Here is a 16,181-nt window from a genome sequence, read left to right as displayed (position 1 = left end):
GCTAATGGTCTTCATTACCATACCTCCCAGCCTACATCTTTCTCCCGTGCTGCGTGCTTCCTGCCTTTGAACATCGGACTCCAAGTTCTTCAGTTTTGGGACTCAGATTGGCTCTCCTTGCTCCTCAGCTTGCGGACAGTCTATTGCGGGACATTGTGATCATGTAAGTTATTACTTAATAAACTTATATATATGTAAATATCTCCATCCTATTATTTCTGTCCCTCTAGAGAACCCTGACTAATACACCATGTATACCTAAAAAGAGGATCCACTTAATTGAAGTCACCTCCCTCTCCAATCTAGCTTACAACAAGGAAGTGTGTTAATGATTCCAAAATATCATTAATGTCATTTCTTAGTCCTTAACGACAACAATACCAAAATCCAGTTCTCGGTATTACATTTTCTTTCAAGGCAAAATCTTGTAAATCTGAAGTAGAGTTGATTATGGTAGCATATGGTTTAGGGGTTTTCAAGTTTAAGATGAATGAGTTTGCATTTATTTTTTAAGCACTTTGAAACTTAAAGAATTCTATGCTTGGCCAGGCATGGGGGCTCACGCCTGTTAATCCCAGCACTTTGGGAGGCCAAGGTGGGTGGATCACCTGAGGTCAGGAGTTCGAGACCAGCCTGGCCAACATGACGAAACTGCATCTCTACTAAAAATACAAAAATTAGCTGGGCATGGTGTCGGGCACCTGTAATCCCAGCTACTCAGGAGGCTGAGGCAGGAGAATCGCTTGAACCCGGGAGGCGGAAGTTGCAGTGAGCCAAGATCACGCCACTGCACTCCAGCCTGGGTGACAAGAGCAAGACTCCGTCTCAAAAAAAGAAAAAGAATTGTATGTTCATCTCTTATATCTGACTCTCAGAGGTTTGAGCATTTTCAATTAGTCTGGAAATATAATTTTAGAAAAAAAATTAATTTTTAAATGTTTATTTTTTAAATCCATTTGAAATTTCTGTTCTACAGAAAAGTTTTAGCATCCATTTTTGCAATACTCCACAGGAAACAAAACTGAAACAGACAAGATTCTACAACGTATCTTCAAAATTAAGCACCTTTCTTCAATGACATTTAAAATTCGTTATCACAGTCAATTATGTTTTATTGCTTGGTCTTCTAAGTTTGTTCCAAAGAAGATAAAATATTTTTTGACTTTTTATCCCAAGGGGTGGGCTAAAAGTTTTATGGAATGTAAAGCTCCAAAAAACTTTTTACTACTGTATCCCCAGCACACAGACCAGTAGTTGGCACATGGTAGACACTTGTCAATATTGCTTGTTGAATGCACAAGATGCCTTTTTGGTTTATATGTATGTGAAGAGAATACATAACAAGAGAGGAACAAATTCATTATTCAGATTGTACTGTATTGTGATTTTTTTTTTTTAAAGATAACCTAGGTTAAACTCCATCTTATCTTTGTAAGGGGTAAATTACTTCCAACTTTATTCTTGAGTTCAGATAAACACTATTCATTCTAGAGCCAATGATTGCTAGGAATAGAAGAACCGGTCTATTTCTTACTATTGTACTTTTAAATTACTTATATGCTTTTAGAGGGAAAGGCGTAATTTTCCTTATTCAACTTTGTACTCCCTCTATACTCTCTATTCGACATAATGTTTGTTTCCACATAATGTTATCTTGTCATAGTCTTTTTTTTCTTTTTTTCTGGAGATAGAATCTTGGTCTGTCGCTCAGGCTGAAGTGCAGTGGCGCAATCTCGGCTCACTGCCACCTCCACCTCCTGGGTTCAAGTGATTGTCCTGTCTCAGCCTCCAGAATAGCTGGGACTACAGGCACACGCCACCATGCCCTGCTAATTTTTTTCTATTTTTAGTAGAGACAGGGTTTCACCATGTTGCCCAAGCTGGTCCCGAACTCCTGAGCTCAGGCAATCCGCACCCCGGCCTCCCAAACTGGTAGGATTACAGGCGTGAGCCACCGCGTCCGGCCAAGTGTTACAGCCTTTAGTGCAGAACAAGTAGTGGCCAATAAATCTTGTAGAAACGAAAGTACTCATTTGCTTTTAACTTGGCCAAGACTAGAATAGCGTGATCTGTAAGTAAAATAACAGCCATTTCCCCAAATATCAAAGCAAAAGCTCTCCTGATGTGTAAGGTGAGATGAAGGGGCTTAAAAGTGAAGATTAAACCCACTTCAGTGTAAAGAGTATCCATCCATTTATCACTGCAGCAACGTTCCAACGTGAACAATCCGATTCCAAGTACAAAACAGCTCAATTCAGTCTCTTTGCCGTACTCACATCCATAGCACAAAATACCCTGCAGGGCGCTGGAATGAGCACCACTGCAGTTAATAATCTACTCTATAAATACTGGACGAATCCAAATTTTTACTGGATTACACAGAATACTTTTTTTTAAAAAAAATGCAAATAGTTTTAGATGTCACAACAGGGTTCCATCAAATACCACGTTTCCAAATCTTACCACGAGAATGTGTATCCATTTCAACTGCAGTTATTTTGTGTCTAAAGCTGTGCACTCTGCTTTGCAACAGGATAAACCCCGTGGATAAAAGCTGAAATCCGACCCTGTCCAAATTAAGAGGCTAAGAAAAAGTGGAGAAGCGCGCTGGCGTGGAGTTGACACAAACACTGCAAGGGCTGGGGAAAGGGCTTACTTAGGTTCGTGGAATACACAGGCAGCACCACCAACCCGGCTCTCCGGAAAAGAGAAAGTCCGGTGAGAAAGGTGAAAACTGCCAAGGCACCGTTCTCCGACTTGGTGAAAAAAACCCAACGCAAACAGACCAGGGTTCAAAGCGGAAGAAAACTAGCGAAAAGCAGGCAGCCAAGCGTGGCGAGCACAGCTCTCGGGTCCACCCAGGAGTGGACCCGCGGCGACCGCAAACGTCCGGAGGCCGAAGCCCAGGCCGACGCAGCTTAAGAACCGCAGCGCTGGCGGGCAGTGCACAAAGACGCGAGGCCACGCCCAGGAGGGGCCGGCCCTTTGGCCGGAAGGGGGCGAGGCGGCGCGCTGGGCCGGTCGCCTAGGCAACGGGCTCGCGTGGCGTCCGGGCTTCTCAGAAAGCCCAAAATCCGGGAGCTTCGGGAGGGCAGAGAGGCGATGGGGACGGGGTGCGGGGGAGGGCGCTTGGGGAGCCGAATGGCCTCAGGACGCCGGCCGACCGGATGTCTGCATTCTGTTGGCGGCCTTTCCAAATGTGGGGAGCAGCCTCCGAGAGCGGTGTTCGTGGCACAGGGCAGGAAGAGATAAGGGCTAGGGAAGGCGCCCCTCGGGCCTATCCACCTCTTATGGGGCCCGGCACTAGGAAGCATCTTCCCTCTTGTGCCCCTTTGTCTCCAAGCCGTTCCAAACTGAGTACCGGGAGGCGACACAAAGGGAGGGCGGTGACGAATGGCGCAGGCGCGGGAGCCGCCTAGGCTGCTGGGAGTGGTGGTCCCGCCGCGGAATTGGTAGGTCTCCCGCGCACTCCGCGGCCTCAGCTCGGAGGACACCGAGAGCGTGCCAGTGCGCATGCGCCGCCACTTCCGCCCGTGCCCGGCCCTCCTCTTCCTTCTGCCTCCCGGAGGACTTGGGTTTCTAGTAGTAAGAGTCCGGGGGGCATTACTCACGGTCTCCCCGCCTCCTCTTCATCGTGATTGGGCTGTCAAAGTGAGATTGGCAAGTGGATTGGCTACTGTGGTTGCCAGTTTTGTTTCGGGCCGTACTTATACCGCGCTGTGGGGGCGGGGACGAAGACAGTCAGGGGCTGAGGAGCGGGTTCTGGTAGTCGTTGCGTGCCATGGTCTCGGAGGCTGCTGTCCCGCGGCCCGTTGGGTCCTGGTCGGGTTTTCAGCGAAGCAGGTCGCTCCCCTGCGTTTCCCGGCGGGCGTGCTGCGCCGCCCAAGGGGCTCTGCCTCCAAGTGCCAAAAACTCCTAGTAAAGTTTGCGCCTCGCCCGCTGTCCCCGCCCCAGCAGCCCTGACGCTGTCCCTTCCGCGACCCTCGCCCCTGGCAAAAGTGACAGGCAAGGCCACGCCCCCGGGCGGGCCGGCCTCGGGCCCGCAGCCCCCGGGCCCGGGACTGTGAGGGGCGTGAATGCGGCGGGGGGCGGGGCCGTCGCCGGGGGAGGGGGCCGAGGCGCATGCGCGCTGCGCAGCGGGGCTGAATGTTTCCCAAGTGTTTGAAACTGGTATTTGGGTTTTCCACGTTGGACAAGTGCGGCTCGGCGGCCGGCGGAGCGCGCCCCTTCCCGCTACCCGCTCCGCTCCTCTCTTCTCCCCAGCCCAGTGGGCGGGTGGGCGGCGGCGGCAGCGGCGCTGGGCCCTCTCCCGCCGGTGTGTGCGCGCTCGTACGCGCGGCCCCCAGCGCCAGCCCCGCTGCCTGAGAGGGGGCCTGCGCCGCCGGCCGGGGCGTGCGCCCGGGAGCTACCGCCACCGCGGCCCGCGCCCCCAGGCGCTGGGGTACCCGCGGACCCGGAGGCGGCGGACGGGCTCGGCAGATGTAGCCGCCGGTCCGAAGCAGGAGCCGGCGGGGGGCGCCGGGAGAGCGAGGGCTTTGCATTTTGCAGTGCTATTTTTTCAGGGGGGCGGGGGGTGGAGGAAGCGGAAAGCCGCGCCGAGTCGCCGGGGACCTCCGGGGTGAACCATGTTGAGTCCTGCCAACGGGGAGCAGCTCCACCTGGTGAACTATGTGGAGGACTACCTGGACTCCATCGAGTCCCTGCCTTTCGACTTGCAGAGAAATGTTTCGCTGATGCGGGAGATCGACGCGAAATACCAAGGTACGGCCGGGTGATGGATGGGCGGGGGCGGCCGCCTCCATCCCGGCGGGTCCGGGCGCGCGGCGGAGCCGGCCCGGTCCTGCCGTGGAGCGGAGGAAGCGGCCGGCTCCGCAGCGGCGGCCCTCGGCAGGGGCAGGAACAAAAGGTCTGGAGCGCCTTTGATTCGCCAAGGTCCTTGTGTGCAAAGCCCGGGACACGGAGGAGGAAGGAGGCGCGAGAGGTCTCGCTGCAAGGCTGCGCGACCAAAGCGCTCTTTGTAGTGAAGTGATGAGGCGGGTGCTGCGGGGGAGGGGGCGGCGGGTTCAAGCCGCGTCCTCTAGGAGGGGGTGCAGATTACGGCGCGAGATGGAGGGATGTGCCGGCGCCTGGGGCTGTAGGACGCCGAGATGTGGCTGCATGAGGAGGGCAGCTGTGGGCCGGGGTTCCTGCGGACCCGGTGCCTCGGTCCGGAGCAACGCCGCTCCCCCGGCCCTTCGCCGCCCCCCACCCAGTCCCCAATCCGGGTGTTACATAAAGTACCGGGTAGTACTCCGCTCGGGGTAGCTCGGCCGCCCCCGCCCAGTCCCCTCCGGCCCTCACTTGGCACTGGACACCGAGTAGGGGCCGACTGCGAGGGTCGACGCCGCCGGTTGTAGTTTGCGGAGGACGAGGGTTTTTCTCTTGTGTGCCGTGGGGAAGGGAAGGGGAGGAGCGGAGGCGGGGAAGGCGCCCATCTGCGCTGCGCTGCGCTCGGGGGGGGGGGGGGGGGGGGACGCGGGCAGATCGCTGGCTTGGAGAGGATTGTGGCAGATGAGAGGACCTGTGGGTCGTTCTCTGCAGACCTGGTCGCCCAGGGTGTCAGAGAGAGGTGGCGAGTTCGTGTCCGCCGGGAATTGTTGGCTGTTGGGGAAAGTTTCCTGCGAGGTCAGTCAAGGCTTTGGGGGCTTTGTTTTGAATGTGGATCACCACTCGGAGTTTACTAATGTTTACAAGGCTACGCAGTAGGGAAACGGAAGGGGCGGGGGGCAAAAAAAAAAAAATCCCCGAAAGTACCAGATTCCCCTACCGGGAAGGCGCCCTTGCGCGCTCTATCCAAGACGTAGCTTCGCAGCTTCTTTTATAGGAATGCTAATGAGCATATTGTGGAACGTCCCGCCTCAGCCTACCAGTGGTTGGCTGTGATGTCCTTCGTGGAATGTCCTTATCATTCCCCTGCGGAACGATTGGTCGCTGAGGCGGATGAAGGCGGGTGTAGCGCAATAACTGGCATGGGTCTGTGTTTCCGCTGTCTTCTTTTTTCTTTTTCGGGGAGGAGCGGGGTGGAGGGTGGTTGATTTGAACATCTTCGGGTCGCTCGGCCTCCAGCCTCGGATTGGTCCTTGTCGCTGCTGGGGCGGGCTGTGCTCTTTCCGCCTTGCGGTGTGGTTGGTTCTCCTCCTGGCCTCCGCCCTCCAAATCGGCGATTCCCATATGCGGCGGCTCTCGGGGGGCGCGGCGAGTCGCCCGCTGGCTTCCTCCCCATTGGCTGGAGGGCCGGCTGGTGTCGTCCCGGCTCCTCTCCCCACTCAGCACGGCCACTTTTGGGCGCGGAGCTATGGCAGTAGCGGGGACCCTGGGGCTGGGGGCTCGGGGCCGGGGCTGCAGTTCGGGCCGCGACCCGCGAGACCGGCTCGCAGACAGTCCCAGGCCGCATCTCTGCTGACCAGAGGGAGGGGCCGCGCGTGGCCCGGGAAACGTGAGTGACTGGGGCTGCGTCCACGAGCGGGACCCTCGGCGCGGGAACTTTCCTGGAAGGTGCTGTCCTCGGGACGGGCAGGCTCCGTGGAGTGACTCTGGGGCTCCGGACGGAAGGGAGGCAGGGTCTGAGACCACTGATCGTTCGACGATAGAAAAAAGCGCGGGGCGGGGTGCAGGGTCCCAGCTGTCAAGACAGCAAAGTTCACGGAGCCACTTTGTTCTCCTGTCGTTGCTGGGGAGAGCCTGGCTTGCTGCTCGCTTCAGGTTCACCTAGGATGATGAACTTTTTGGCTTCAGGAAAGATCACAGTCCCGCGCCTGCGGGAGTACTGGAGCCGTGCAACTGGGAGCGCTGAGAAGCGCGAGAATCTGTCGCGAGGGTCACAGCTCCTTGGACTTCGCTGTAAATGCCGAGCTCTGCCGCGTAGTTCTGAAAGACAAAGCTTGTTTTCACAGACCTACTCTGCAGGAAGTCAGACGTCTTTTGCTTAGTAGGCATCGGTTGTATGTTAATTCGTAAACATGGATTATAATTAGTTTATCGATTTAAAATGGTGTTTGAGATTGCTTGAATTATTTTTCAAACATTATTATAAAAACACCTACCCACCCCCTGGGAAGTCCGCTTCATAAAGAACTTCAGTGCAACCCTTACGTAAAATTAAAATACATTTAAAATAATTGGACAAACCAATTTAAATGTTGCTACAATCTCATTTAATCTGTAAATTCCATGTGTTGCTACTTTCCATGGTAATGTTGGTGTGGAGTATGTTTGGAAGAAAGGTAGCAATGTGTCTGAAGCTGAGTTGCTGGCATTCAAGGAGCAGAGTGTCTGGAAGGATGGCTTCCTATTTCGTAGTGGTGGTGTTCCTGTCTATAAATATTTGTACTTAGTGGTTTTGTTGATAAAATACTTTGTTTGGGGTATCAAAGAAATATTAGGTAACAGAAATACTTCTTGGTAATTTTTCAATGGGATATCTGTTTCTCTTCCCCACAAATTAGGTTTCACCTGGATGGAAGCTTGCTTGTGATGTAAAATAACCTCTATGTTATTAAATTTTAAATTTATATGATAGTTTTCTTTTCCATGAAATGACAATATTGTCTTTTTTTTTTTTTTTTTTTTTTTTTTTTTTTTTTTGAGGCAGAGTCTCGCTCTGTCGCCCGGACTGGAGTGCAGTGGCCAGATCTCAGCTCACTGCAAGCTCCGCCTCCCGGGTTTACGCCATTCTCCTGCCTCAGCCTCCCGAGTAGCTGGGACTACAGGCGCCGGCCACCTCGCCCGGCTAGTTTTTGTATTTTTAGTAGAGACGGGGTTTCACCGTGTTAGCCGGGATGGTCTCGATCTCCTGACCTCGTGATCCGCCCGTCTCGGCCTCCCAAAGTGCTGGGATTACAGGCTTGAGCCACCGCGCCCGGCCAATATTGTCTTTAGAACTTTGATTACTGATGAAAAGAAGTGATACCATTTTGTAACCCTAAATCCATATAAAGATAAATGGTATGAATTCGTATTTTAACATCTATGATAAATAAGTTGGATAAATTGGTATTACTGGGATACGTTGAACACAGCTATTTATTTTTATAATTAGTGACTATATGAGACTAGGGCATTCCTCCTGGTGGCAGGCAGCCTGCATTGTTCCTCTAGGAAATGTCTTCAGAGCTGTCTGGTTTGAGAATATACTCTGGAAAATAATACGATTTAGAGAAGCTTCAGCGTTGGCCTAACTTCTTATGTTTACTCTAGTGTTAGGTATGTATCTTATAACTATTTGGAGATAAGATCTGGAAAGGGAGGGGGTAACATTTTAGACAATCCCTCCCATTCCCAGCCCCCCCCATACACTTCCTAGTTTACAAGTAGTAGTGTTGGCCTGGCACGGTGGCTCACTCCTGTAATCCCAGCACTTTCCGAGGCTGAGGTGGGCAGATCACGAGGTCGAGAGTTGGGAGACCAGCCTGACCAACATGGAGAAACCCTGTCTCTACTGAAAATACAAAATTAGCTGGGCATGGTGTTGCATGCCTGTAATCCCAGCTACTCGGGAGGCTGAGGCAGGAGAATCGCTTGAACCTGGGAGGCCAAGGCTGCAGTGAGCCGAGATCACGCCATTGCACTCCAGCCTGGGGAACAAGAGCAAAACTGCGTCTCAACAAAAAAGTTGTTGCCTTGTTTAAAGAGACTGCAAAAAGGTTTTAGGAGAATAATCTGGTACTGTTTAATTTAATGGTTATTGTTTGAGGAAAAAGAACTCTGGAATTTCTGTGTGTTTGAGTAGCCTTTTGGCAAGACGGTTTACTTCCCTTATTTCAACTAGATTTTTTTAACAGCTGTTTCTTGAGAAATTGCCTAATTACACTTTAAAATCATATGCACTGTCCTCTAACATGCCCAAGAAGGTTTATATTTAAATACTGAAGAAGTTTTCTTTTCTTTTTGATGGCATTTTAAAGTCCATTGACTTTAATAGATGTGAAGATGTTTTTGTTTAAGCAGTAGATGCAAAAGTAAAATCTACCAGCTTCGTTTTAAAGCAAGGCTAGTACATTCACTGAAGTTAAAAAATAATAATAATGGCCCATCACAGTTGTGTTCCTGTAGTCCCAGCTACTCAGGAGGCTGAGGTGGGAGGGTCACTTGAGCCTGGGAGGTCGAGGCTGCAGTGAGCTGAGATTGCACTACTGCACTCCAACCTGGGCGACAGAGACAGACCTTGTCTCTAAAATAATAATAACAGTTATAATAATAATAAAGCAAAGCTAGGTTTTTCTGGATTATTGTGGCAGAACTGTTCTTGCTTTCACTAATACAGAAGAATAACATGCTAGAATAAATGTGAGAACTGAAACTGAGGACCTAAGGTCACAAAGTAGCCTGGACCTTTGCTGTTAACCCGGTTCTTTAAATCATAGAGAGCTATTATATAAATTTATACACATTCTCTAATTTAATAGGATATTCTAGATGTTGGTATGTTAAAATAAAGACCTTTTTTATTTGAAATATTCAAATAATTTATATTTTATCGTTTGTATATTGTGTATAATGTAATAAATACCATGTTTATATATAATGTTATATGTATATTAATAATTGTATTCAAATAGAAACATTTGTGTAAAAATGATGGCAGTATAGAACATAATCATTAATAGAAAGTATTAATACAGGTTGGGTCCCGAGCACTGCACCTCATTTAAATGTTTCCTCTTAATGGCTTCGGGCATTGTCACCCGTGCGTGGGAACTGTTCTGGGGTTCTCTGGGATGGCTGGAGCGGCTCCTCTTCCTGTGGGAGCTGTTCTGGCATTTGCATTTAGTTCCAGGGCCCAGGAACAGAGAGGCCCTGGAGGGCCTGTGGCTGGTGGGCTGGGCAAGCCATGCGCTGGCCCCTGGGCTCCCTCCCAGCCCTCTCCGTAGACCCGGGTCCGGGGCCGTGTGGGTTGTCCCGGTGTCCTGCTCGCGAGTGATGCCTGTCCTTCTTGCCCCCAGAGATCTTGAAGGAGCTGGACGAGTGCTACGAGCGCTTTAGCCGCGAGACGGACGGGGCGCAGAAGCGGCGGATGCTGCACTGTGTGCAGCGCGCGCTGATCCGCAGCCAGGAGCTGGGCGATGAGAAGATCCAGATCGTGAGCCAGATGGTGGAGCTGGTAGAGAACCGCACGCGGCAGGTGGACAGCCACGTGGAGCTGTTCGAGGCGCAGCAGGAGCTGGGCGACACAGCGGGCAACAGCGGCAAGGCTGGTGCGGACAGGCCCAAAGGCGAGGGGGCAGCGCAGGCTGAAAAGCCCAACAGTAAGCGCTCGCGGCGGCAGCGCAACAACGAGAACCGGGAGAATGCGTCCAGCAACCACGACCACGAGGACGGCGCCTCGGGCACACCCAAGGAGAAGAAGGCCAAGACCTCCAAGAAGAAGAAGCGCTCCAAGGCCAAGGCGGAGCGGGAGGCGTCCCCTGCCGACCTCCCCATCGACCCCAACGAACCCACGTACTGTCTGTGCAACCAGGTCTCCTACGGGGAGATGATCGGCTGTGACAACGACGAGTGTCCCATCGAGTGGTTCCACTTCTCGTGCGTGGGGCTCAATCATAAACCCAAGGGCAAGTGGTACTGTCCCAAGTGCCGGGGGGAGAACGAGAAGACCATGGACAAAGCCCTGGAGAAATCCAAAAAAGAGAGGGCTTACAACAGGTAGTTTGTGGACAGGCGCCTGGTAGTGAGGAGGACAAAATAAACCGTGTATTTATTACATTGCCGCCTTTGTTGAGGTGCAGGGAGTGTAAAATGTATATTTTTAAAGAATGTTAGAAAAGGAACCGTTCCTTTCATAGGGATGGCAGTGATTCTGTTTGCCTTTTGTTTTCATTGGTACACGTGTAGCAAGAAAGTGGTCTGTGGATCAGCATTTTAGAAACTGTATACAAATACAGGTTTGATTAAACACTTAAGTCTCAGACTGATTTCTTGTGGGAGGAGGGGGACTAAACTCAACCTAACACATTAAATGTGGAAGGAAAATACTTCATTTAGCTTTTTTATTTTAATAAAAGTAATATTACTTTATGAACAAATTTTTTTAATTGGCCGGTCGCCAAAAATACAGCCTATAGTAAATGTGTTTCTTGCACCATGATGTATATCCATATAACAATTCAGTAACAAAGGTTTAAAGTTTGAAGATTATTTTTTAAAAAGGCAAATGGTTAAATTTTACATGATAGATATTTTATATTTTGGCCTGTTCCCCAAATGGCCATTTTAAAATGCTTGGGTACACTTCTCTTAAACAAGCGGTCTAGTCAAGGAACCTCAAGTCATGCTTTTGCTATCACGAATCATAGTGTAGCCATTTTTAATTTATATCAGGTGTATAAATGTACATTTCCAAGTGAACTTGCACTTGCTATATTATGATTGGAAGTGCAGTCAGCAGATGCTGTTGTGAAGCTAATGTCACAATTATGTGCAAAGGTGTGCTTCCTGCTGTATGTGAGCTGTAAAAATGTTACGTGAAGAAATAAATGAAACCTGGCCAGTTTGTTCCTCTAGTAGTATATTTAATTTTGACATAAGTAACTTTTAAAATTTGTCTTAAAAATTTATACACCAGCAGTTTAGACGAAGCCTTAAGCAAATTTTGTATTATTGTTCTCACTTATTAATAATAATGAAGTTGCCTAATTGCCAGCAAATGAATACGTGTCAAAACAGAATCTGTATTCAGACCCTGGTCAGGAAATTACTGCCCACTTGTCAAGTCCAGTCCACCGCCTGTTTGAACACTATGTGGAGTTTAAATTCTAGTGTCCATAAATAAAGTTTCAGTGGAGCAGAGCCGTGCTTACGTGCCTATGTATTGTCTGTGGATACTTTTGCAAAATGGCAGAGTTCATTAGTTGCAACTGAGACCTTTTGAGTTGACAAGCCAAAACTATTTTGTGGCCCTCTGCAGAAAGAGTTTGCTGACCTCTGATTTAAACTGGCATCTAACATTGATCTGCCCACATATGGAAAGGGTCAGTGGAGTTTTCATTTATTTTTTATTTTTTTGAGACGGAGTTTCGCTCTTGTTCCAGGCTGGAGTGCAATAGCATGATCTTGGCTCACCGCAACCTCCGCCTCCCAGGTTCAAGCGATTCTCCTGCCTCAGCCTCCTGAGTAGCTGGGACTACAGGCACCTGCCACCACGCCTGGCTAATTTTGTATTTTTAGTAGAGACAGGGGTTCTCCATGGTGGTCATGGCTGGTCTTGAACTCCCGACCTCAGGTGAGCCACCACGCCTGGCCAGAGTTTTAATTTCTTTCTTTTTTTTTTTTGAGATGGAGTCTCACCCCATCTCCAGCCTGGAGTGCAGTGGCGCCATCTTGGCTCTCTGCAACCTCCGCCTCTCGGGCTCAAGCGATTCTCCTGCCCCAGTCTCCTGAGTAGCTGGGACTACAGGTGCGTGCCACCATGCCCAGCTAGTTTTTGTATTTTTAGTAGAGATGGGGTTTCACCATGTTGGCGAGTATGGTCTCGATCTCTTGACCGTGATCCACACGCCTCGGCCTCCCAAAGTGCTGGGATGACAGGCATGAGCCACCACGCCCTAAGTGATACATGGTTCACTTTAACTTCGTACGTGGTAAAATCAGTTTCTTTCCATGATCTGTTTCACAGTCTCTGTGAAGCTGCCATGAAGAAGCAGTGAGTATGACATTATAGAAGCCAAGTATATGGCATATATTTATTGTAAGTAAAACATTAAGTTTGCTGATTGTTTACTTGGGATAAACAATTATTGTGAACTTTATTTGTGCTGGACATAAGTGGCTGACTGTTTTCCAGTGAAATTCCATCACAGAGGGGTACTCGGTGGAGAAATGCAAACTGTAGTTGGTCATACACTGAAATTTGAACTTTTTACACATCAATACCTACAAATAGGTGTTTACTTTCCTGCAAAACTCCAGAACATTTAAGAGTCTTGGGTGTTTAAATTTGATGAGATTTACCCAAATAGTGAACAAAAAGAGTTTATGAAAATAAGTTATAGAATTAAAATAATAAAAATCCAATGACAATAAAAATAGCTGGAGTCTTTGCTTATATAAAATTTTATGCTAATTTTTCACTTCTATATTAATTGGAGGTAATAATGGAAATTAAATTATAGAAATGGAGATTCAATGAAATGCAGTTGCTAATACTGGATTTCTTCATATTCAGTTTTGGTGTGGGCAACTGGTGAACAGAGACGGCTCAGAGGCCAAGCCTTGCAATCTAGGAACCCAGCCCTGTCCTTAAGGGCTTGATCTTAAATAAATTGCTTAACAGTTGGTCTATAGTTCTACACTTTTAAACTATGTTTCACAGAGGGTGGTTCTGAGAAATACATGAGGTTAAGTGAGTAAGGCACTGGCATATTCAAATGTTGGATATTTTTTCTGTAGCTTTCTTCAAGTTTCTCATAAGGATAGGTGGTAGCCACTTACTCTTTTTAAAAATCCGATACAATACAGAGTCATGTTTTGTTGGATTGGCAGTCTTAAATCACTCTTGTTATTTCCAGTGGACATAAAAAAAATCACAGATAAGTACTTAAAACACTCAAGATTTGGGATTTAGATCATGATTAGATACAGTAGAAAGATCCTGGAATTCCGACATGAGGACCAAAAATGGTACTGAATTCTTTTTGAAAAACAGATTAGTGAAAAGCAATCTAATGTAGAACAGTTGCTTTTACTTAGACGTTCAATGCATATTTGTCGTATAATAACCAGGTTATTTACAGTTCGGATAAAGGGTCCAAAAAGTGTTTTCATTATGATATAATACTTAGTATTGTAAACTGGACTAAGGAAACGTTGTATGTTCAAGGAAGTGTTGAGCAGCCGTACTGTTCCTGGGACAGGCTCCCCACGTGCTGAGAGAGATGCTTCAGGAGTCACAGACCTACAGGCACTTACTTGCTGGTGACTGGGATGTTGGCTGGTAGTTTTCTTTTGGTGTGGTTAGAGCTATACGAGTTGTCTCAATATTTGAGACTATTGGTGGTTGCCAATGCTGAATAAAGCATTTATCAAAGTAAAAGCCATTTCCTGTTGTTATATATTATTTTGGAATGAGTACACATTTAGTTGTGATATCCTTTTGTAGTTCACATTCATGTAGTGTCCCAGGTAAAATAAGTTACCTGGAACTTACCTTAACATTTTAATATTTCATTAAAGTATTAAATCTTTTTATTAGGCAAAATGATTAAGAGCTTCATCTGTGCACTTCTAAAGGCATGATGTGTTCTCGAGGACATCTAGCTTTTTTCCTTCCATCTAAAGTAATTTATGGCTCTGGAATCCTTGGCATATATGGAGCAAGGTTTTATTGATACTGTCTGCCTCCTTCTCTGTTTTAGCATGTAGAATGTGCCTCTTTCATCGCAGAGTCCAGGCAGTTCTCAGCACTTTGGGGGCTAGATTTCTGTTTTTTTTTTTTTTAATCTGGAAAAATTGCTAGTCCGTGACTGCATTTCTTGAGGCACTCGTGTTCTCTGCATGGGCTCTCATTCTGAATTTATGTGGAGGGCTTAGGAAGACACAGCTAATGGGAAGGAGGTGGGAGAGCAAATGTGTGTTATGTTGCTAAGTCAAAATTGCCTCCGGAGGTTTTTTATGAGGGGCTTTGTTTCAGAGTATTTATTTTAACTATTTTGTCTTTGCTTTTTAAGCAGCTCATCAATGAGAATCCAACTATTACATTTTTTTTTCCTCACAAACCAAACATTAGTGAGCTGTGCCCCCTGTGCCACTAAAAGAATGACAGGAATTCTATAACTGGAATGAAGAAAATCATTAAGTCAGTTCTCTTTCCTTACCTCAATACTATGTATTACCTGATTTTTTTCATAAAGATGGGGTTGGTATTTTTCCAATTAAAAACCCCAATCTGAAAAGAAGTCACTACAAACTGAATAACAGGTTAAATCTTTTTTTTTTTTTTTCCCTGAGACGGTGTCTTGCTCTGTCACCCAGGCTGGAGGGCAGTAGCCTGATCTCGACTCACGGCAACCTCTGCCTCCCAGGTTCAGCGATTCTCTTGCCTCAGCCTCCCGAGTTGCTGGGATTACAGGCACGCACCACTATGCCCAGCTAATTTTTTTTGTATTTTTGGTAGAGATAGGGTTGCACCATGTTGGCCAGGCGGTCACAAACTCCTGACCTCGTGATTTGCCTGCCTTGGCCTCCTAAAGTGCTGGGATTACAGGTGTGAGCCGCCATGCCCAGCCTAGGTTAAATCTTGACTGCAGCCAGTCAATGCTCCATTAAAGTAAATTTTTTCTGTTTGTTTTTCTTTCTTTTTTTTTTTTTTTTTTAAGACGGAATCTTGCTCTTGTTGCTCAGGCTGGAGTGCAATGGCACGATCTCGGCTCACTGCAACCTTCGCCTCCTGGGTTGAAGCTATTCTCCTGCCGCAGCCTCCCGAGTAGCTGGGATTACAGGCGTGCGCCACCATGCCCGGCTAATTTTTGTATTTTTAGTAGAGACAGGGTTTTACCATGTTGGCCAGGCTGGTCTCAAACTCCTGACCTCTGGTGATCCACCTGCCTCAGCCTCCCAAAGTGCTGGGACTATAGGCGTGAGTGAGCCACGGTGCCTGGCTAAGGTAGAAAATTTCTTTTTTTTTTTGAAGTGGTTAGAAAAGTTTATGTTGTGCTTAGGATTTTTTTTTTCTTTTCTTTCTTTTTTTTTTTTGAGATGGAGTTTTGCTCTTGTTGCCCAGGCTGGAATGTAATGGTGCAATCTCGGCTCACTGCAGCCTCTGCCTCCTGGGTTCAAGAGATTTTCCTGCCTCAGCCTCCCGAGTAGCTGGGATTACAGGCATGCGCCACCACGCCACGGCCAACTAATTTTGTATTTTTAGAAGAGACGGGATTTCTCCATGTTGATCAGGCTGGTCTCGAACTCCCGACCTCAGGTGATCCACCCGCCTCAGTCTCCCAAAGTGCTGAGATTACAGGCATGAGCACCTAGCCCCTTAGGATATTTTTCTAAGGCATCACAAGTTACACATCCAAACTCTTCAATGTTATAATATTTTATATTAAAGTAGAATTTACTACGAAACAAGAAAATGCTTGTTTCAGCAAGCAACTTTAAAGTACTCAGTGTCACGGTGTACGTATATCAATATAGCCACCATTTATTGCCTT

At 47.9% G+C, this 16,181-nt stretch overlaps 4 protein-coding genes across 8 annotated transcripts in view; 1 reads left to right on the top strand and 3 right to left on the bottom strand.

Annotated features, from left to right (window-relative positions):
- Nucleotides 1–2,663, bottom strand: part of CARS2 (cysteinyl-tRNA synthetase 2, mitochondrial) — a 66,517-nt gene extending 63,854 nt beyond the window's left edge. Inside the window, exon 1 of the mRNA XM_033177253.1 lies at nt 2,464–2,663. The gene's annotated coding sequence lies outside the window, so the exon portion shown is untranslated. The remainder of the gene's footprint in view (nt 1–2,463) is intronic.
- LOC117063508 lies at nt 1,092–4,000 on the bottom strand. Its single transcript, XM_033177279.1, has one exon. It carries the CDS (start codon nt 3,513–3,515, stop codon nt 2,919–2,921), a length of 597 nt encoding a protein of 198 aa, XP_033033170.1. The 5' UTR covers nt 3,516–4,000; the 3' UTR covers nt 1,092–2,918.
- On the bottom strand, nt 1,690–4,541 carry LOC117063649 (translation initiation factor IF-2-like). The gene is made up of 2 exons (XM_033177447.1): nt 4,446–4,541; nt 1,690–4,405 (listed from the first exon to the last, which is right to left on the bottom strand). The coding sequence occupies exons 1-2, from the start codon at nt 4,539–4,541 to the stop codon at nt 3,674–3,676; spliced, it is 828 nt and encodes a 275-aa protein (XP_033033338.1). The 3' UTR covers nt 1,690–3,673.
- Nucleotides 3,088–11,823, top strand: ING1 (inhibitor of growth family member 1). Of its 5 annotated transcripts, none has more exons than XM_033177277.1 (2): nt 3,088–3,452; nt 9,981–11,823. In XM_033177277.1, exon 2 carries the CDS (start codon nt 10,052–10,054, stop codon nt 10,682–10,684), a length of 633 nt encoding a protein of 210 aa, XP_033033168.1. In that variant the 5' UTR covers nt 3,088–3,452; nt 9,981–10,051; the 3' UTR covers nt 10,685–11,823. The 5 variants fall into 5 exon arrangements, with proteins under 5 accessions (XP_033033168.1, XP_033033164.1, XP_033033169.1 ...); XM_033177273.1 differs by lacking the exon at nt 3,088–3,452 and adding an exon at nt 3,756–4,761; XM_033177278.1 differs by lacking the exon at nt 3,088–3,452 and adding an exon at nt 5,526–5,664.
- Nucleotides 11,824–16,181: the final 4,358 nt, after the last annotated feature.

Source organism: Trachypithecus francoisi, unplaced genomic scaffold (genome assembly GCF_009764315.1).
Source record: "Trachypithecus francoisi isolate TF-2019V2 unplaced genomic scaffold, Tfra_2.0 Lachesis_group18, whole genome shotgun sequence".
NCBI lineage: Eukaryota > Metazoa > Chordata > Mammalia > Primates > Cercopithecidae > Trachypithecus > Trachypithecus francoisi.
This window is presented reverse-complemented; position numbering and strand designations above follow the sequence as displayed.

What these genes read in the sequence shown, in the direction of transcription:
- LOC117063649 (XM_033177447.1), bottom strand. Translation starts at nt 4,541, where the DNA reads ATGCAAAGCCCTCGCTCTCCCGGCGCCCCCCGCCGGCTCCTGCTTCGG. An exon ending in CGCCGCCTCCGGGTCCGCGG is followed by an intron (nt 4,406 to 4,445) that starts GTACCCCAGCGC and finishes CGGTGGCGGTAG; the next exon opens with CTCCCGGGCGCACGCCCCGG.
- ING1 (XM_033177273.1), top strand. Translation starts at nt 4,626, where the DNA reads ATGTTGAGTCCTGCCAACGGGGAGCAGCTCCACCTGGTGAACTATGTG. An exon ending in GATCGACGCGAAATACCAAG is followed by an intron (nt 4,762 to 9,980) that starts GTACGGCCGGGT and finishes TCTTGCCCCCAG; the next exon opens with AGATCTTGAAGGAGCTGGAC.
- LOC117063508 (XM_033177279.1), bottom strand. Translation starts at nt 3,515, where the DNA reads ATGCGCACTGGCACGCTCTCGGTGTCCTCCGAGCTGAGGCCGCGGAGT.